The 21,380-nt window shown below is 46.3% G+C and overlaps 1 protein-coding gene across 5 annotated transcripts in view; it reads left to right on the top strand.

The window, feature by feature from the left end:
* LNX1 (ligand of numb-protein X 1) overlaps positions 1-21,380 on the top strand; it is a 199,771-nt gene that overhangs the window by 162,926 nt on the left and 15,465 nt on the right. For all 5 annotated transcript variants that reach the window (XM_057309693.1, XM_026508887.4, XM_044387733.3 and 2 more), the window contains 5 exons: positions 1,665-1,906; positions 2,417-2,569; positions 7,136-7,338; positions 9,484-9,855; positions 20,969-21,103. In XM_057309693.1, coding sequence (XP_057165676.1) covers positions 1,665-1,906; positions 2,417-2,569; positions 7,136-7,338; positions 9,484-9,855; positions 20,969-21,103 — 1,105 coding nt within the window. The remainder of the gene's footprint in view (positions 1-1,664; positions 1,907-2,416; positions 2,570-7,135; positions 7,339-9,483; positions 9,856-20,968; positions 21,104-21,380) is intronic.

Raw genomic sequence — 21,380 nt, 5'->3', positions numbered from 1 at the left:
GCAACATCAAACTTACGTGCCACTGCTCTGTTTTCGAGACTTTTTATGTATACAGTAACTTTTCATTTCAGTGCTGAATCATAATGTAATCTTTTCTAAGACCTTGAATGGCAATTCAATTCAATGGCGTAGTCCCAAGAATGGACGTAACTCAATGGAAGTTACAAGATGGCCCCCCTGAGACTGTGTTTGCCCTGCTCAGATAAAGGCATCTGCATCATGACTACAGCTTGGCAGTAGAAGCTGCATGACTCCCTCCATCACCCATGCATTCTAATCTCAGGGATGTTAGAGTGTGAACGAACAAGGATCCCAGAATGGATCAACTATGGAAGTAGCTACAATCTCCTGATAACTTACTGTTCTCTCCGGCAGGGTACTAAAATCTTGACTTAATATCAACCCGACCTCACAGCAGCCCCAAATGTATGTGTAGATTAGGAAGTTTAACCAGGTTAACAGAGTTGCCCCAGACTACACAGGCTAATTTCAGAGCAAGGATTCAGATCCAGACAATAAGCCATTCTGTCCACCAGCTCTGTGTTTCTACAGGCCATGTAAATTGTGTGCACATCAACCATAGATTGCTGCTGAGTTCCTTTCACTTTCAAGAATGCAAAGCATCACTCCAAATAGGCTCTCAGAGGGTTATTTTAAAAAGCTCAACTGCATAAGATTTTCTGTAATGAATTGATAAAAATAATTTATAATTAGCACGTCCATTATAAGCAAATGGCCAGTTCTTAAAGGGGCTCACCCTCGTGACTGCTGCCTTCACAGCCACTGTGGGAGCTGGTGGGGCCATCTGCGGCCACCTGCTCACCACGGTACAATGAGATCGTCAACTCATCCCCGTCTTCTGACCAAAACCCTACCTAAGGGCTGAAATGACTTTCTCAGTGATACATGGACGTACGTTCTCTGCAAACTATGGGCCTAGATCAGCTTACACCTTGGCCTCCTGCCCCTTGAGCCGGCTCTTCAACATAGAGAGTGAATGGTTATGGACAATGATGGTTTTCTTTTTATAGACCATGAATGTAGTTTTACTTTCCCAATGTTAGAGGACATGACAACACATGGGACTTCAGTGCACAGGAGCCCCCGGCCCCTGGTTCTGGCCAGCAGCCCAGAGGTAGAGCATGGAAGCCAGCAAGTTTGCCTCTAGAGAATACCCCTGTGGCTTTGTGGTGATGGCGATTCTGTTTCTGCGGACGGTTAAATATGGAATCTGGGAGGAGCTTTGTACTTATGTTCAGTGCTTTGGGAACCAACCCCAAAAGAAAGGACTGAGTGTGACTAAGGGCTTTTGTGGTCAAAATAAACACCAACAAGAGGGAATTACCAAGTCCAAACAGTTGAAGACTGCCCGCCTCAAGTTCTAGACTTGTAGACACCATGATAACTGTATAAATGTGCATGCCAGGGGCCAGTGTCGAGAGTGCTTTAAGAGAATGCAAAAAAGCATCTTTTAAAAATTGTTTTCTCAAGTAACCAAATCATTTAGTTGGTAAGTGTATATTGAGTACCTACATGTGATGGGGGGGAACATAGGAATGAACAACTCCTGTTCCAAGTGCGGCAAGCATGAGTACTCAAAGAAGCTGGGTTGAACAATGAGCAAAGCCAAAGCCTTTTCTGACCTCCCACTGGTTTTGTTACAGCTGTAAAGGTGCTTCCCATTATGGCCTGACAAAAGACAAGAAGAGGCGCTCTCAAGATGGCTGCCCAGATGGCTGTGTGAGCCTCACGGCAACAGCACTCTCCGCAGAGGTCTCTGCAGCTGCCACTGTCTCCTTGGTGACAAATGAGCCTGGCCTAGACAACCCTGCCTACGTGTCCGCAGTGGAGGATGGTCAGCCAGCAGACAGCCCATTGGACTCTGGCCGGAGCAACCGAACTAGGGGTGAGTCAAATGGGTGGTTTCCTGGGAATGGGCTCCTCGCCTTGAGATTACCCTCTGTGGGATATTTACTGTAGAAAGTTCTAGAAATATTTTTTTAAGGGCAAAATCATTCTGGTAGTTTCGGCAGCAATCCAATGTCCAATTCTCCAAAGTGAAATGAAACCACAAGTACCTCAGATCACTAAAAACATGTAATCGAACTTAGTGGAAGGGGCAAAGTTGGGCCTGATGATTCACCACCCCACAGTGATGGCACCTTCCCATCCATGCTGCTCAAGAAGGGTGCCACTACCTTCAGTCCAGCCCAGCAAAACAGAAAAGCAGGCTTTTAGACCATACGTATTTCACTGTAGAAAATGGAGACAGTACAGAGAGGCAAACTGCATCATCCTACCACCTAGAAGTAAGCAGGTAATTCTTACGTTCCTGTGTATATCTGACCAAACATGCACATTAAAGAGGGTTTCTGTGAATGTGTAGCTACTGTTTCTTCCTTTTCTTTTATCTCAGCACGGCCCTTTGAGCGATCCACTATCAGAAGCAGATCTTTTAAAAAAATAAACCGAGCTTTGAGTGTTCTTCGAAGGACAAAGAGTGGGAGTGCGGTTGCCAACCAAGCTGACCAGGGCAGAGAAAATTCTGAAGACACCACTGGCCCAGAGGGTAAGTGACCTCCCCCGTGAGTCTGGACATGGGCTGGGCTTCCAGAATGGCCTCAGAGGTGATGAGGACCAGACCACCACCCATTTTCTAGGACACCTCTCTTCACAAGGGCATAAAATATTTTTTGCCTTGATTAGCCTACTTCTTACGTAAGTAACCAAAGGCAGAAATGATTGTTCTCTTTTCATAGAGGTTGAGCAAATAGGTTTTGGAGCCCTCACTTTCAGATGCTAGCTTAACACGTATAAGAAATAATAAAAATTAAGTGAAAAGCATTTACAACATGGCTGGCAGCAGTAAATGCTATGTAAGTATTTTTTTCTTATTACGACTGCATATAATGTGGGGTTCTGAGCATGTTTTTCATGCATTAACTTATTTAATGCTCACAACAAACCTATGAAGTGGCTACTATTATTATCCCTCTTTTACAGATAAGAAAATGGAGACACAGGGAGATTACTTAGCTTGCCCCAAATTACCTTGCTTAACGTTTGAATTCAGGCAATGTGGCTCTGGAATCCAGGCTTCTGTTGGATCTTAGATCCTTTGTGTTTATAAATGCGGCTAGGAAATACTTTCTTTTTATCTTATGTTAGAACTTCAGAGCAGCAACAATAGCTTTTTTAAAAAATGGAGCTTTCTTGTGTGCCAGGTAGTGTTTGTCCTAAGTCCGCTAGATGTCACAGTGCTAAGGGGTAGGGATGATGGTGATTCTCATTTTACAGATGAGGAAACAGAGACCCAGAGAGGAACTCGCCCAAAGTCACCCGGCTAGAAAATGACAGACCTAGGACCTTAGCTCGGGTTCTCCCGCTCCAGAGCCCGCGCCAGCAACCCCTGGGTTAAGTGCCCTCCCCTCCTAGGGGCTTGAGAGGTAGATTCCAAACCACTGGCTTCATCACACCGTCAGAGAATCCATGAACAGTCCTAGAAAATCCCTCTAGCTTGTCACCTCTCCCCTCTGTGGGTGCACGCATGCGCGTGCGCACACAGACACACACACACACACACACACACACACACACACACACACACTACATGCTCTCACTACTCTGAGCTCATTACATCCTGGGAATACTGTCTCTCTCTCCCTTCCAGGCTGCTGTTCAACTTTCACTCCCACGCTCCTTCAGCTGCCATTCTCATTCCTCCTTCCAGGCCCTGCCTCCTCCTAGAAGCCCTCCCTGCCTCCCTCAGTCCTCTTTCCATTGTGTTCCTAAGCACCTGCATCTTTATTATAGCAGTGCCAGCTTTCACTGTCACTGCGTCTGTAAGAACAGGGTTTCTCTCGTGAGTGTGTCCTCAGGGTGAAGCATATTTTGCTGAGTGTGCAGTGAATATGGGATTACAACTCCCTTTCTGCCACTCCTCCCTCTTATGAAAGCGTCCTGGATTCTCCTCTATGTAAAGTTTTCTTTCTGCATAAGATTTATTTGCATGTGTATTGCAGAAACCTTTTAAGTAAGAGATTCCTGTGTGAAAGATGCTGGCCTAGGCTCTATAACTTTATATAAAGATTATCAAATCCAGTTCCTAGCTCCAAGAGGCTCATTCATGACTGCGAGAAAATAAAATACCGTAGGAGTGAGCTATAAATAAATGGCAGTGGCAGCCCCAGGGAAAGGAGCATCACTTCCAAGCAGGCAGTGTAACCTGGGTCTACGGGGCCGGTTTATGACCTGGATGGGCATTGGGATCTTGACTCTCTGTTAGAAGGTAGTGGGAGACGAGGTTAAGGCTGGATCAGAAGGGTCCTGGATGGCATTTGGGAGTCTTGGTTTGGGGCAGTGAACACACTGAAAGCTTCGCAGAGCGCTATTGCAGGAACTGCGCGACGTTCCCGGAAGACGGCCGCCATGTTACATGTGCAGGGGGCTTAGAGTGGGAGAGAATGGGTTTCTTCAGATGCTCCAGGAAGCTATGACTCCAGAATGGGGTGAGGTGTTAGGACTCGGCAAGGCTGGTAATGATGGTCTTTTCAGGATTTGTGAGGCAACAAAGCTTTTAAAAAATGGCCTTCGAGTCTCACTGCTTCAGCAACCTGTGGTTGGTCCCGTGAAGTCCCCTGGCATAGTTTATCCATCCGTTTTATGTGGGTAAAGAGGCCCTGCTGTTTATTGGCTGTGTGACCCTGGCCAGATTATTTAACTTCTCTGAGCTCCAGCATTCTGTCCTCTAAAAAGCAGGGATGATAATAATCTTCATAGGGTTGTTGTAAGGACTAAACCCCCAAAATATGCATGCAACTGGCTAGCTCAATGCCTGGCACATAGCAAACACTCAGTAAATAACATCATATCCCTAGTCCTTCGGTGAGGACACCATATTGGACAACTCTATTTTATTCCAGACCAGCACAAGTTCGGCAGTTGAAAAAAAAAATTTAGATTTATTTATTGACTTGAGAGACAGAGAGAGCTGGGGGGAAAGGGCGAGGAAGAGAGAGAATCCCAAGCAGACTACCTGCTGAGCAGGGAGCCTGACATGGGGCTCCATCCCACAACCCCGAGATCACACCTCAGCCAAAATCAGGAGAAGGATGCCCAACTGGCAGAGCCACTGAGACACACCGAAACTTATTTTAACTCTTCAAGGTCACTAGGGTCTCCCTGGCATGGTTCTAATGAACATTATGTACAAATGCAACTGGGGGTGTCCTCTCAGACTCAAATCAAATGCCCTGAGTAGTTTCGGTTTGGGAGGATGGTTTTTGTAAATCTGTTGGTGGGGGGAGGGGGGTAGACAGGCAGGGGGAGGGGAACAAGAACCAGCAGCTTTGATGATTACTTCTAAATCTTTCTTTGTTCAAAGTGATTTTTTTAAAAATCACCATTCCCGGTCACCAGACCTGTTCCAACAGGTGCTTATGGTAACGCCTACTTAATGTAATCAAAGTAGTTTAAACATTAACTGAACTCAATCGCCCAAGTACTGTTAGCACCAGGAACTGACAGATTAAGGCTGCTGCCCACAGCCTTCAGCAAAGCCCATGGCTTTCGTTAAATTACATCCCGGTGGAGGTTGAGGACCCACGTTTGCAACCTCTCAGGCTTCCTCTGGCTGCTGAATTGCTTTGTTTATCATGTTCTACAACACTTTGAAGTAATTTGAATTCTTTCTGTATTGTTCCTGGAGAGCTGAGCCCTTCTTAATGAACTCATAGTTCATTAGGGAAAATGGACTAGGGTCATGGGTTTTGAAAACAGAGCACATTAGGCAGAGCCAGAGCGGCAGTTTTCCTCCTCCCAGATGACTTCATAAAGAGAGACTCGCAGGGCAAAGGCAGCTGTCAGCAGCTACAGGAGACGAAAGCATCTCCTTCCTCCACACCCACACTCAAGCAACAGTGGGGGCGGGGGGAGCTGCCGCCGCCCCCAGACTAGGTGTAGCTCGCCTGGCGTTTAGTGGTGTCCCTTCTGCACGCTTTTACCCAGACTGAGGCAGAGGACGGCTCCAGTCAGCATTGCTGGCTTATAGGTCTATAGGGCAAGTCCCCTGTGGGACTGCTGTGCGTCCCCGGCTCCACAGAAACCCGAGGGAGGTGACAGGATGGCAGGTCACCTGGAGCCCCAGGCTGTGACTGGCTCTGAGGGCCACCTGACTTTGCAGCCTCCTGCCAACCCTGTCACTTCCCTGCTCTAAGCTCAAACGTGCTCACGTGTAAAATAAAGCCATTCAGCTGTCTCCGTCGCTATCAAACCAGACAACAAAGGAAGCTCTTCTGCATGTGGGTGCAGGGTGGGGTGGGGGCTGGTGGGGACCCGTGAAAGATTTCATGTGGAAAGAAGAGTCTTCAGGTAAAAGATAAAGTTTGAGGCACCCGGCTCGGTCTCCGGATCTCCTGTGAGCTCTGAATTCAGCAGTGCAGCCCGATCAGGGATGAGCCTCTGGAAGCCACCATCTCTCCTTGGTCACGAATCAGGCTGTGTGACTTCCCTTTATTGACAACAGTGTCTGAGAGGCCTGGGAATTCCCTAAGCCTGCAAAAGCAGGGTCTTCCAGGGAGAAATCTTCAAAATGGCCTGAGAAGGCAGAAGAGCGGGTGTGTTGTTTTGTTCCTTGATAAGTGAGTGCTGAAACTGTAGTCTATTCCTCATGACCCTTCGTTCTCCTCCACCCTCAGGAGGCCTTGGCCGACACTTGGGATCTGTGCACACAGCCACGGAACAGCCAGAAATGATGTCCTCAAAGACCTTAGAGTCAGGGGAGGATGCAAGAAATGGCGTGGATGATAACGGAACGCTCAGTGCTGGGAGCACTAGAAGCTTTAGAGGGGAGATGGGATGTTTAGACAGAGCCGGGAAAGAGAGGGATCAAGGTAGAGTGTAATTGAAAGGGATCATTTCATGCGAGTCTTGAAGAAAAAATTGGGTCTAGGCCTAGAATGAAAAACATTCCAGGCAGAGAAACTGTTGCTGGCACAGAGGCAGGAAAATGGAAAACATGTACAAGGAACGATGCATAGTTTAGTTTGGCTGAAACCAAAGTTTGGCAAGAAGAAGAGTGGTTGGAAATGTCCGTTGGGTGGGTGTCTTAAATAAATACTGTCTTTGTCCATTTTAGTCTTTCCAAGGTTGTATCACCTGATTCCAGATGGTGAAATTACAAGCGTCAAGATCAATCGAGTGGATCCCAACGAAAGCCTCTCCATTAGGCTTGTGGGAGGCAGCGAAACCCCGCTGGTCCATATCATCATCCAGCACATTTACCGGGACGGCGTGATTGCCAGGGATGGCCGGCTACTGCCAGGGGACATCATCCTGAAGGTAGACGCGGTCGCTGTGGGGCCCTGGAAAGGCGCTCAAGAAAAATCCTTCAGAGCCAGTCAGTGGATAGATGGAGGAAATGCTAAATAAATGTGAAGCCGTCCCTTTCCGTAGTTACTCTGTCGAGAGGACTCTTCATCTGAGACTTGTAACTGAGACAGATCTTTGTCCCCTTCCATCTTGTTCTTCTAGTCACTCCCTCTTTCTGTAGAAGAGTATTCGTCCCTCTGTATCATTTTGTCTGTCCTCCCCTCCTTTCTCCTCTCCCCTCCAGCTTCTGTCCCTAGTCCCTCCCTCCTCCTCTCTACCCTCTCCTCCTACTTTAAGTAACAATAACATAAAATAACATAAAACTGGAGCTCATATGTTGTTTTTAGAGCAGATTAATGGAACATTTTGTATTTTATCTAGTCACTCCCATTCACACACCCCTCCACGGAAAATTTCCGGTGGCTTAATGGCCCTCCGCGAGAAAACCCAAAAAGAAATCCTAAGCTATTCCCACCAAGCCACAGACCTTCCGGGGCAGGCAGGTGGGTGGAACAGCACACCTTGTGCATTTCTGTGCTCTGAGGCTTGGGTGTGAGGAAGGACGCGAGGGAAGAACTTTGAGAAGAAGAGAAAGGATGAAGGGAGAATTGTTGATCAGACAGAAGTCAGACATGTGGCAAGAGTGATAAGAAATCCCGCCCTGGTCATGTATTCCCTGTCTGATACCCAGAGGAGAGTTTCATCCCATTCCTTCCAGGTGGTTGAGGGGCCAGCTCCTGACACATCATGAGCTATTTCTCTGGCAAAGAAATTCTTTTTTTTTTTTGGAATAAGAGGAGAAAGAATTTAAAGCAGTTGTCACAACAATCCTGGAACTCCCGCTGGCCTCTTAGGACCTTCATGTGGCCTCGGCAGGCAAAGGGCTGCCAGGTCTGTCTAGCAGATGCCCTGGCCTTCTCCTGGCCTGGGTGCGATGGGGGGAACCAGACGCAGGACAAGTGACCGAGCAGAGCAAGGGTTGTGAGCTCCCCCCGCCCCGGGCTTGGACAAAGGTGGTGAGCTGCTCTGTGCACAGGAACCTCCATCCATCCCTGGAGAGGCTGCAAAAAAACCGGGGATGGAGGGCTGCAGGAAGACCTCTTAAAATTTCACCTGAGCCTCCTCTAACCATTGGCTGCAAGGACAAGAAACCCTACCCAACCACAGAAATTCAAGAATGTTGTCTCTCTTCTGCAGGGCCCCTGTCCTTAGACCCTGCAAGAGTACTGTGCTCCTGTGATGTTTCCTTGCGAAGCAGTGACCACCACTAGGGGCTGCAGCCTTCCGGCTGAGCCAGCTTATTAGCCAGGGTAATGAAAACCGGAAAGCCCCAAGCAGCATCAGCCCTGCAGATAATGAGGCACGAATGAGAGGGCCGAGCTTGAGGACATTCGAGTAGCATGATAAAGTGATCCAGGCTTTCAGTAAGAGAGCCTAGAAACTCATTCACATCAGTTTATTTGAAACTATACAGAGATTTTTTTTTCCTTTTGTTGAGAACATGGGCAAAACACCTTGCAGGCAGCGACCACCTGAAGGCCACAGACTTGCACGCATGCACACACACGCATGTGCAGTGGCGGGGCCCGGACGTTCTAGGATGCATGACCCAGGGAGAAAAATTCCCCTGGAGATCATTGGAAGGACCATGTCTGCTTAGTTTAATCTCAGCAGCAGTTTAGTGTAATCATTTGAACTTAAATGAGAAATTTTCTTCTTTTGCCTTTTCCTATTTTTTCTTCTTTTTTTCTCCCTGTGTCCTCTGCCCCCACCCACCCCTTGAGCTGGACACTGAGTTTGGCAAGCAACAGGAATGAGGGCTGGGACTGTGTGAATAACCCTGGGGGCCTGTGCAGGGACGGGTGGAAGAGAGATGGCATGCACCGAGAGTGAGCTGAACAGGTGGCACGGGTAGCACAGAAGGAAAGTGGAGCTGGGAGAAAGGTTGGAAGATGGGGTATCTGCAGATTCAGACAGAGGAGAGGTGACAGACCAGAGCAGGCTTTAAGGAAGGGTCCTGCTGATGCTGTGAGCCTGGGCCTTCTAGGAAGGGTTGTGGCAGGGGGAGCTGGCCGATCCGCTCTAGCTTCCGGTCCCCGCCCCCCCCCCGCCCAGGTCAACGGGATGGACATCAGCAACGTGCCTCACAACTACGCCCTGCGCCTCCTGCGGCAGCCGTGCCAGGTGCTGCGGCTCACCGTGCTGCGTGAGCGCAAGTTCCAAGGCAGGAGCAGCGGCCAGGCGCCGGATGCCTACGCGCCCCGCGACGACAGTTTCCACGTGATTCTCCACAAAAGCAGCCCTGAGGAGCAGCTTGGAATAAAACTGGTGCGCAGGGTGGATGAGCCGGGGGTTTTTATCTTTAACGTGTTGAATGGTGGTGTGGCAGACCGACACGGTCAGCTGGAGGAGAACGATCGCGTGTTAGCCATCAATGGACACGACCTTCGGTACGGCAGCCCAGAAAGTGCAGCCCATCTGATTCAGGTGAGTCCCGGGTCCTTGGCTAGAAACTGCCGGTGTGAGTGGGACGTTCATTACCCTGACCCACCCGCCCTGTTACTACCATGTGTGACATGCGGTGCCCCCCTTTCCAGGAGTCAAGATCGACGGGCCAGGTAAGAACATTCCATAAGCAAATGATGTGTCTCAGGTTCACAGACATTCCTTAAGGGGTGGCAGCCATCCTGTCTGACTGCCCGTAGACACTCGGGGTTATATGCTGCAACCTGACCAGGTTAAGATCACTGCAGATCAGCAGGGTTGTGTCTTCCCTGTACCCACTGTGCTATTCGAAGACCCAGGGGTCATTGAGATACATTCTGGACGTATCCAAGACGTCTAGATGTACTAACTCCCATAGGAAGCTACCCTCCAGGAATCCTCACTATGGGACCAGCTAAGGCTAAGCCAGTCTCCATGGCTGAGTCCAACCTCCTTGGAAAGCCCATGGAAACTCAAGTACGAGTCTAGGAGAAGGCTCCTAAGAAGAGAGGCATACAAATTATGCTCCCAATAGCCTAATATTCGTTCAAATTAATTCACTTTCCTGACTGGCATAGCATGATCAAGCCCTAACATGTATCTTGTTGCCTTTGGCTTGGTCGCCATGTTTTTCTACTGTTTAATAAGCTGCCATCTTTATTCTTAGAAGGACAGGCTTTGTTCTGGACTCCTGTACTCTAACCCATTTATTCACTTCAATTGGCCAAGATGTATTAAGCTTCTGCTGCTTACCTCGCCATGTGTCAGGTACAGAGAACACAGAGATGATGGCCTCTGAGGCTGTTCTCTCAAAGGAGCCCACAATGTAGCACAGGGCATGGACTTTCTGTAAATAATTGCCATATGGTGTGTTGGTACCATAATGGAGAAATTAAGTACAGTGCTGTTTCAGATGAAGGAGAGAGTTTTGCTTGCATGGGCCTAGGAATTCTTTACAGAGAAGATCTTGAACTGGGGCTTTGAGGAATCAGTAGAAATTCTCTAGGTAGATAAGGCAGTGAGGGTCATTTTAAGGGGATACACCACAAAAGGACATTTTCCTGAAAGCTGGTTAGGAAAAGCGTTAATACCTGGAACATGGTGTATATTTAAAAAAGCAGCCATAGACAAGGTGGGTTTGGGAGGCAAGGACCAGATCCTGTGGAGTTTTATGAGCCAGACTAAGAAGTTCAGACTTTATCCTTAAGGCCATGGGGTGTCATTGGAAGGGTTTAAGAAAGGAAGTGACATGATTTTCTAGATCTCTCTTGAGGTACTGGAGAGCTGATAGGAGAGGGGCCAGATTTGAGGCCTTATCTTCTGAAGCATTTGCAATTACCTGGCACACTGTGTCAGCTTGCACTCAGTGACTGAAGTATTGATACTTCAAGAGAAGACAGCGAGTCAGCAGCGGTAGTTGACTGAACCTTGTACCAAGTTCTGCTGAGGATGATAATCAGAAAACAGAGCCTGCTTTCTAGAACTAGATCACCTAAGCACACACAAGTCTCCCTACCCTGGGTTCCAGCCATGGAGTTCTTCCAGGTGTTGACAACTCTCTGCACTGTCACATGTGTGGTATCTTCTGCCTCTTCCTCAAGGAGAATGAAACAGTGTATGATACTGCTTTTTAGGTGTGGACAGCCTGAGGCAAAGATGCAAGGGGACTTACCCCACTTGCTCTGTCCATGAGGATAGGAAGCACATGTGGTGTCTTGGCCTCTGAGCTGTGGCTCTTGGTGGTGTCCCACTTTCAAGGTGATTCTCAACATGATGGATGTTTATCTGCCTAGGGCCCTGAGGCCACAGTCTGTGGAGCAGGTGGAGAAAGAAGATCAGAGTTACAAGTGGCATTTCCCCTCTGGAGTTTATGCCATCTGTTCCCAAGTCCATATGCCCCGCTTCAACTTCTCTGAACACCACACTTATATAACCAACTGGCTACTTGCTATCTCCATGTGAATATCTAAAAGGCACCTCAAACTTCATGTCTAAAACCAAATCCTTGACTTCTCTCTACTCCTTGTCAAACTTGTTCTTTCCTCAGCCTTTTCCAGTCTCTAGAAATGGCACCATTGGTCCAGTTATTTGGGCCAGAAGGATCTCTTATGCCCTTCAATATGCTCGCTCTCTATTCCATTTCTCACTACCTCCACAGTCCCTCAGCCATGCTACCATCAGCACTGGGTCTCTGTGAGAGACCTCCCACCTGGCCTTCTGGCCTCCACACCTGATTCTCTACCTCTGCTCTCTACATGGCAGTTAGACGGCCACTTGACACAGTCAGTCCCTTCGTGTCACTCCTGTGCTCAGCTCTCTGATGTTTCCCAAGACATTTGGAGTAAAATTTCCAAATCTTAACAATGTATGTAATTTGGCCTTTAGTTACCTTTTCTTTCTCAAGCAAAGTAGAGGATTTCTAGTATTCTCACCCTTGCCTTACCATGCTCAGTCACATCGTCTTCTTGCTACTACTCCTCAAACATTGCAAGTCCTTTTTCACCTCAAGGCTGACGTTCTCGCTATCTCTCTGACTGGAAGAATCTTCCGAATGTCTGTCTAACCACCATGCTTCATTCAGGTCTCTCCTCAAATATCACCTCAGAGAGGCCTTCACTGACAATCCCACTTAAAATAGCTTCTCCCACCCCCAGCTCTATATCCTTTATTTAATCTGCTTTATTTTTTCCTACCAACTAATTACTTTATTACCTGTTGGCCTAGTATAGAATAATACAATAGAGTATTGTATCTCAAGCACTTAGAGAAATGCCTGGCAAGAAGAGACACTCGATAACTATCTGCTGAATGAATAAATTGAGTCACGTTATAAAAATGTAAATATACAGAAGATAGAATTTATACATTAATTTCACCCCTTAGGGATTTTTCATCAAACCATTGACCAAAGAACAAACACCAAATCTACTTTTACATGCTATTTGTCCCCAAGATGGAATTTCTACCTTTTTTCTTCTTGAATTTGTTCGGTTGTGATTGGTTGAGTGCCTTCTGGGTGCCGACGAGTGTGCGGTACAGGGGCAAACCAGACTGACGCAGTTGCTGGCCTTGTAGAGTTGGGGTGTATTCCTGTCCCTGATCTCAGATACAGTGAAGTCAGCATTTCGCAGGTGCTTCTAGGCCGTATGTATCAACGGGTGAGAACGGAAAATAGACAATGTTTATGGAAGCATTAACCCATGGAAAAGAATCATTTTTCTCGTCATGAACAAACTGCACTCTAAGCATGACCCCCCCCCCGCCCCCCCACCTTTGGAACTACACTTTCAGGTGATCATCAGTTTTTTTTTCGTGTTGTATTTGTCGACTCCCTCTGCAGGTCGGTCTGTGCAGCTCACGCTCTAGAGCTAATCCGCCAACCACACTTCACAACAGGCACACGAAAAACTCCCTTACTCGTGCCATTTGGAAAAATTTTGATTACATGTGGCATTCTACTTTTGTAGATTAATAACAGAAGAGGGAAAATTTTTTTCCCTGAGAAAGTAAATTTATGAAGTAAAATCTTGCCTAACAGTGGGACTTCCTAAAAGAGTCTTCTGCTTACTAAACAAAGCCAACGTGCTTTATAAGCAGGGGAAAAGGAAAAAAAAATTCTTTTAAGGGCTTGGGCAAAGCTAGTTGGAAAAGAAATGGAAAAAGTAGAGTGCTGGGGAAATCCAGTTAAGCAATCTCAAGAGTGGATTTTATTTATGTGATACTTGTAACACACACCAGGCTGGGGATTAAACTTAATACCCTTCAAAGGTGGAGACGCAAGTTACCAACCAATCCTGGGCTGCCTGGCCTTCGTGTACTTGCTCCATGAATCACACTTGCTTTAGAAAGAAATTCCCAGACAACATGTCCTTTTGGTCATGTTTTCTCCCACAGTACCACACTTTTGCCTTTTTCTCCATTATTTCAGGGAAAAGTTATTACAGAGAAGCCACAACTGTTTTAAATTTGACCAACTTACATATGTAGTGTCCTAACCCCCACTTACTCATCAACCCTGGGTTCCAGAACCCAGGAGTGAGTCGGACTCCTTTAGGAGAAGAAGCCCTAAGGAGACAGAAGGTTCAAATATGGAACAGTTGATGGCAATAAACTTAGGACAACTTTATTTTTCTCCATTGTCAATTTCTTAATTTTTTGAGCAGCCTGTCTAGAATCATTGTAGATGGGGCACCTGGGTGGCTCAGTTAAGCGTCCGCCTTTGGCTCAGGTCATGATTCCAGGGTCCCCGTGTCAGGCCCTCTGCCCAGTGGGGAGCCTGCTTCTCCCTCTCCCTCTGCTGCTCCCCCTGCTTGGGCGCTTGCTCTCTCTCTCTTTCTCTGACAAATGAAATTTAAAAAAAAGATTGCTTCTCTCCCTAGTGATCAGGTGCAAATGATTTATGCTGACAATACTATGCCTATTCTGAGATGCTCTCATCTATCCGCAGTTCTGGGGCAGTGAGTTCCAGTGTATTTGGGAGTTCAAATATATACAATTAAGAAATGAAGAAAGTAATTTTGGATTTCAAATTGGAGTCTCCCTCCTATGCCTTTTTTTTTCCTAGGCAACTCCCAGACTTGAGGCAGAAGCCGAAAAAAAAATTCCGGGCCATTTGTAGAGGTGATGATAACCTCTAGGCTTTCATTAATACTTACAGATGTGTGAATTTTTGTTTCCTTTGCATGAATTAATATTTAAATGAGAAGTTATGTTATCAAAGAACAACCAACAACCAGGCTCTTCAGACTTTTCAAAAGAATGTGAGCGGCCTCTAGACAGAGCCAGAAAGTAAATAATGAACTACTCGTATTACCTATATTTGTTCTGAAGACGTGATTCTAGCTCATGAGTTCAGCACAACTGGAAAAAAGACCGAACTTTCGTCCCCTGGAGCCAGTAGGAACTGCCAGTGAAATAAGATCTGATAGTTCAATGTGCTTTGTACGGACCAGCGCAGCTAATGCAGACTCAAGTCCCCATTTAACGCATTTTCTTAACCTGGCATCGAAATAAATTTAATACAAAGGCGAAAGAATGCATAAATGTAAAAACCATCTTCTTGAGCTGGATTCTGAAAGTCCAGGTGATTTTTATACAGGGCTCCACATTTCATGCGCTCATGATAAAGCATGACTTGGTGAATTGTACAGCTTTTCGGCTTCGAATTTTGTGAGGGAATCTCCCACACAGCTACACACTGCGAATATTAGGGAATCTATCTTTTTTTTTAATATTAGGGAATGTTGACACTTCACTGCCCTTCCTCCAACTCAAAATATCCCCCCACGTGCATTTTTTTTTTTAACACCAGGGAACAGAATTAACTAGGAGAGTAACTTCTAGATACCATAAAAAAAGAGAGAGAGAGAGAGGCAAAAGGCTTAGGTCATTCTGCTGACTCGGCGATCAACAGCCAGAGAGCTCAAGAGCTAAATTCTCATTTTGACCTTGTCATTGACATCTGTATGGCCCTGTGTACATCAGGCTGTCATCATTAACATCTTGGTGTTAACTTAATTAACTTAAAAGATGTGCTTCCGGGAGCAGAAGGATGAATATGGAGCTACAGTCAAGAGGGAAAGTAGACCAAATTTCTGTCTCAAATCTTTTTCTACCCTGGTCAAATCCTAAGGTCCTCTTCACCACTTTTCCTCAAAGCCTCTTTATTTTCCTTTTCCTTGGCCAGTCTTTGGTTGCTCTTTGCTCACTAAAGTAGCTGCTGCCTCCCCAGCAGAAGATGTTCTTTACAAAATGTGCCAGGCGCTGTGCTAGGTGCCCATGTTTCAACGGTAAACAAATCCGTGCGCCCCAGGTTTGCTTGTGCCAAGCTCATTTTCTAGAAACTCTCCACTTACACTGCACTGTTAGCTTGCTCTGGAATTCTATTTCTGGAGCCCCAACTTATTGCTCAGTGAGAGCAATTCTGAGTATTCTGAGAGAGTATTCTGAGTATTTTTCTCAGAATTTCTCTTGCTCACTGGAAGAGAGGGGTAGGGCATGGACTTTGTTTCTGCACCTCATTGCATGGAACGTTGCCAGGTCAACGAATGACCAATGATTTTGGTATTTTTATAGTCTCTCAACTGGTGATGGTTCTGACACCTCCTGTGGTCTGAATTGCCATGTAGGGTTTATGGGCCATGCGTGATCTCAGAGCTAGCCTGTGCTGATAGAATGTGTCCCTTAGTGAGGTTCTGGGAACTCCCTGTCATCTTTTAATTAGTAGTAGTGAAGACAGACATCTATGGAGCTCTCGGCTTCACAGAGCTAATCCCCTATGGATGTATGATGTGGGAAAACGGGAACCCCATCACTGAGGTCCTGGGTACAGCTGGTCCATCCGCGAAGAGACTACTCTGTATTGGGTCTCCCAGGTCCGATTCTATACACACCCCCAACCCACTCAACTTTATTAGAGAGAGTCCAGAGTTCATCAAGCTTTTGAGATGACTTGAAAACATAGGAAATATCAAAGAAAGTAGAAATATTTGACCTGGAAAGGAGAAGAGCTAAGGGAGAACAGTGAGCCTTATCTTCAAATAAGATTGTCATGTGGAAATTGATTTGGGGCTGCCCGAGAGGGCATGACTGGAGCCAATGGCTAAGCAAGAAAATGGCACATTTAGCTCAGCCCAAGGACAAACTTTCTAATTAGTGCTATCTAAGAATGGCACACCCTGCCTTGGGACACAGTGAGTTCACGGTCATTGGGGGCACTGAAGCATGAGCTGGTGACAACTTGGAAGGATTTTGTAGGGGAACTGAAGCCTGGGTTACAGAGAGAATGTTGAATTAGACGATGTCTGACATTTCTTCCCTATATGTGACTTTTTAATGATCTGGAACCAGTGCTCCACAATTTCCCAGGGCGCTGTGAGCACAAGATAGACAGATTGACAAAGATAGCTGAGCAGCTGGTGGAAGGGAAGCTAACATGGGGCAACCCCAAACAGTAGAGAAAAAACCATCCCTACAACTATACGTTGAAAATCAAACTTAGACTGTCTCACTCTGGGATCCCGGGAAAAGAAATGAGTAGGGAGTGCAGATGCAGGATGAGTTATTTTGAAAATGCTTATTAAAACCTTTGTTGGTGGAACACTAAGGAAAGACAAACTTATGTTATTATAAATGCAACGGTAGCTCTCACTTGTCTCTGTAACGAGGGCTCCAGGGTCAAGTGGGTGGTCTGTGGACCCATACTGGTGTTACAAGGCTTGTGTATATATGGTCTCCCTGCTCTGAGTAATAGTTTGGATGCCTAACAGTCCTCTTGGAAGTTCCCTGTTTCAGGTCTTTAGAATGTAAAAAACCGTTTTATTTAAGCATATACATATATATTTTTTTAAAGCAGCAAATGGTGTCATGTATTTGGTTTGAGTCAATCCTTCACAGTGAACAGGTGAAGAAGCCCTGGGTTAGGTGAGAAGGTCACACCTTGAAGCGCAGGCGCACTATCCCCTCTCGGTCTGCCCTAGTTATCATGGCTGCCTCCACCCTTGCAGGCCCTGTGCGGTGCTAGAATAGTAGAAAGACGCCCCCTGCTCCAATGTTACAGCTCCACAAAATGCCTCTCCTGCTTTGTGCGGTGGTGCCTTTGATTTTCCATTTCTCTGCTCTGTGAAGTTTCTGATCTGTGTGGTATCCTGATGTGATGAACGTTTCCTATCAGCCACAGTGGCTTTTGCAGGGAAAAGAGCCATTCCCAGGCCGAACATGACCGTACAAGATGCTTGCCTTGCAAGACATCAGTGTAGCGCTTCCACACTCCTCCCTCCAGTTACAAGAGATGGGATTTTATTATTTTTAAATGGGCTCCATCTAAATGAGGCTCCCAGACTATGGTATGCTACTGTGGCCCCTGCTTGGTTCTGTCATATAAATATTATTGGCAGTCTTGAGTCAAATCTCAAAAGAGCAGAGAAAAATAATCCTTAAACCATCACCAAAAAAGACAAGCCTTATCATGATAAATGCTGCTCAGTTTTAACCCTTTGTTTTTCTCTGAATATTAGATTTTTCCTATTTCCTTGGCTAGAAGTAATCGGTTCCACCATAGAGAGTCTTACGTGCATAACTCATCTCTCTTTCACGGCACCTGCTTCTGACTGTCCCTGAAGTAGGACAGAGGACAGGAGCCATGTCCCCAAGGCTCTTGGTGAAGTGCCTGGCCCAAAGCAGGCACACGAAGCCGTGGGGACAGAACGGCTACCAACAAGCTGAGGCCCCCAGGGGAGAACACAAAGGCCATCGGAAGCACTTCCCTTAACCTATAGAAAGGAGAGAGGGAATTGAATGCCTTTGCTCTTGGAAGAGGAAGGAGAAATAGGTTAAGCAGTCAGCCTATGCAACCTGTAATCACCATGTCCAGCGTTTGCCTCAAAAATTGAGGCTGTTTAAAGGAGAGAGAAGAAACCTCACCCAAAAAGGATTGTCCTCTAGCCTTGTCTGCTACTCGAGAAGCTACAACTGTGACACACTCCTCTTGCCCAAGTTGCAACTTTCCAAGACACACAAGACAGAGGCTCTCCTACCCCTGTCTTGTGGCATGCTCTTCCTTTGAGTGTGGCATGGAAGCCGACGGACCTGCTGCACCCATCTTTCTGGCACATATGATGGGGGTATCGCAATAAAAAAGCTTCTGCTCTTCTGCCTCCCCTCACCCCCCTTCTCACACTTCACCCTCAGACCAGATTCACACCCACGGAAAGAAAGGCTTGCTGGTTCTAAGGGCTGTTTCTCGATGCGGAATCCAGCTGCTTCTGAGGGCTAAGCCAGTACAAACACATTAGCCTATTTTCCACCTTACAACTTCAAACACTAGGAAAGAAAGCGAATCTGATGGAGTCTCCCTGAGAGCAGTTTGTAAGGTGGCTGGTAAGAGCCGCAGACCCGGCCTTGTGGAGAATTTGTTTTCAAGTGATTTGATACCAGGAACAACGCTGTTGTTGTTCCTGCCAACAACTTACTACCCAAGTCAGCATTTGAAAATCCAGTGAGAAGTTTGTGTTTAAAAATGTGAATTAAACGGCTCTCGCGGGCTGCTCCTTGGCATTCTGAATTTTGCCTGGGAGGCGGATTCGATATATAAGTCTCAGATTTTCCTCAGTTGTCATGAGGTGCCTAGGCCACGTGATTGCTCCTGGGCCAAGTGACAGTGATAACAATATGTGGGCCAAAGACAAACCCACTGCTGAGATCCTTCAAAACATCGGGGTTTCCCTGAAGATAAGGAGCAAATTTGGGCTTGGCAGTTGGAATTTTGACTGGAGTGTTTGCCCCTTCTCTCTTAGTCATTTTTGCTTCAGAAAGTTCCTAGTGATAATCTCATTAGGATAAGTGAGGCTTACAGTATAAAGGAAGAAACATTATGACAAAATACTCCTCTAAGAGTTGAGTTTGGCTGGCTCATACCGTAGTGCTTCATTGTTTTCTGAGCCTGTTAGTTTTCTAATGATGCAAGCTCTATAGGTGATAAGAAACACCAAACTGAGGGCTTCAGAGGGGAGGGGTGGGGGAGTGGGATAGGCTGGTGATGGGTAGTAAGGAGGGCACGTATTGCATGGTGAACTGGGTGTTATACGCAAGTAATGAATTATGGAACTTTACATCCAAAACTAGGGTTGTACTGTATGGTGGCTAACATAATATAATAAAAAATATTATTAAAAAAAAAAACACCAAGGCATTCATGATAGGCGAACGAACAGAGGGAAGAAGGCATGTAAATGAGGACTGGGTAGACCAGCAAAAGGGACAACTGGGCCTTATGTGAAGGAACTTGAGTGAAGGACTTGAACTTGCTTTTCGGGCCCTGTTCAGGAGGATCTCTGTAATTACAGAGACAAATCCACTTGACTGGACCACCATCCACCAATAGACCCTCTTAATGCACTTTAGAGGTTGTATTTTAAAATTTCATCTGATTTACAGCTACCCAGTTGATGACCCGTAAGTTTCAAGAGAGCTCTGAGAAGAAATGTTTATTAATATAAGGATGTGAAACCATGAAGGTTTGGGCCGGTTATTGTTGGACAACCATGGAGATCTGATTTCATTGATGGGGTTCTGATTGCTTAAAGTATTGAAAACAAGGTCAGTCTTCATGACCAGATTTTTCCATGGTCTGATAGCCATACCTGTAAAGGAAGAAGGCAGGCAGGCCAGTGTCCATCTCTGCTGTTGTGGTGAGTGGTCAGGGGATGGGGTGAAGAGAGGAACCCCAGAAACTTATTCCTCCCTTCTCCACTTGTCCCCAAATCTAGTCTTTCTTAGGGACCTTTCTAGTCAACTCTGGGCCATTAGGGAGCTTTGTTGATGTACATTTCACAGGGCTAAGGTCTCCTCTGCCTGCCTTGGGGATCTGGTGCCTCGGTGAGCAGTTCTGGAAAAACGAGTAATGCTCTCGAACAGACATGAAATTCATCTGTGGCAGAAAGCCAATTTGCAAGTTTATGGTGTGGAATGGACCTCCCCAGTAAGCAATATATTTGCTGTTTGGAATGTTCTATGCAAGCATCAATGTATATAGCAGAGAGGAAGAGGAGTCAGAATTAGTGATAATCACATAAAAAATAAAGGATCAAGGCAAAGGCCTTTAATCAGGCTGTACTGGAACCTATTAAGTCATCCCTGTATTCCTAAAGCGTTCATCCTTTCCCACGCCTGTGGGTTTAGCATTGCAGATGCACGATTCCTCTTCCTGCCACCAACTCTGATCCTTTTTCTGTACTGTTTACCTTCGATCTGTGTTTTAGACGTTACACTGTATACTCTGTTCTCTCTGAAAAGTCCTTCAGACGTGGCTTGTGTGCAATGGAGCCATCCCTTAAAAACAACAGTGTTTGATGATGCCTTTGCAAAAGCTGTTGCATAAGTCAGACCTTTGTAGTTTTTCCCTTTGAAACAGGTTTCATTTCCTGATTTAAAGATAAAGGAAATAATTCTCATATGCTTGCCAAATTACAAAACGGGCACTGCCATGAGAAATACTAGACACCATTTTTTTTCCCATTAAAAAAATGTAGAATAAAACTCTTATCTTGTTAAGCCCCTGGTGCTGGACACTTTGCGTGGAAGCTCTGAGAATGGCTAATGTCTGTGTCTTCTCACGCAGGCCAGTGAAAGGCGTGTTCACCTCGTCGTGTCCCGCCAGGCTCGTCTGCAGAGTCCTGACATCTTTCAGGAAGCTGGCTGGAACTGCAACGGCAGCCGGTCCCCAGGGCCAGGGGACAGGAGCAGCACTCCAAAGGTGAGCCCCAGCCAGGGTATGTCTACTTCTCTTGCAGGAAGCTATTTCTTGCGAAGGCTGCACACTTTAACATTTCTAAGTGTAACCTCTGGACTTCATCACTTGAACGCTGTTTGACTTGTCGTGTAAAACAAAAAGGCTGAAGTCCCATCCTCAGGACCTGGTGAGATAACAGGTGTCTCCCATCCAAGCAAGAGGGAAGAAGGTGCAGGAGAGTGTTGAAACTTGATCTTACAGACTTCATATGGGGACATAATTTCAAGTCAAAGCCAAATAG

The sequence above is a fragment of the Ursus arctos genome, unplaced genomic scaffold (genome assembly GCF_023065955.2).
Source record: "Ursus arctos isolate Adak ecotype North America unplaced genomic scaffold, UrsArc2.0 scaffold_9, whole genome shotgun sequence".
NCBI lineage: Eukaryota > Metazoa > Chordata > Mammalia > Carnivora > Ursidae > Ursus > Ursus arctos.
This window is presented reverse-complemented; position numbering and strand designations above follow the sequence as displayed.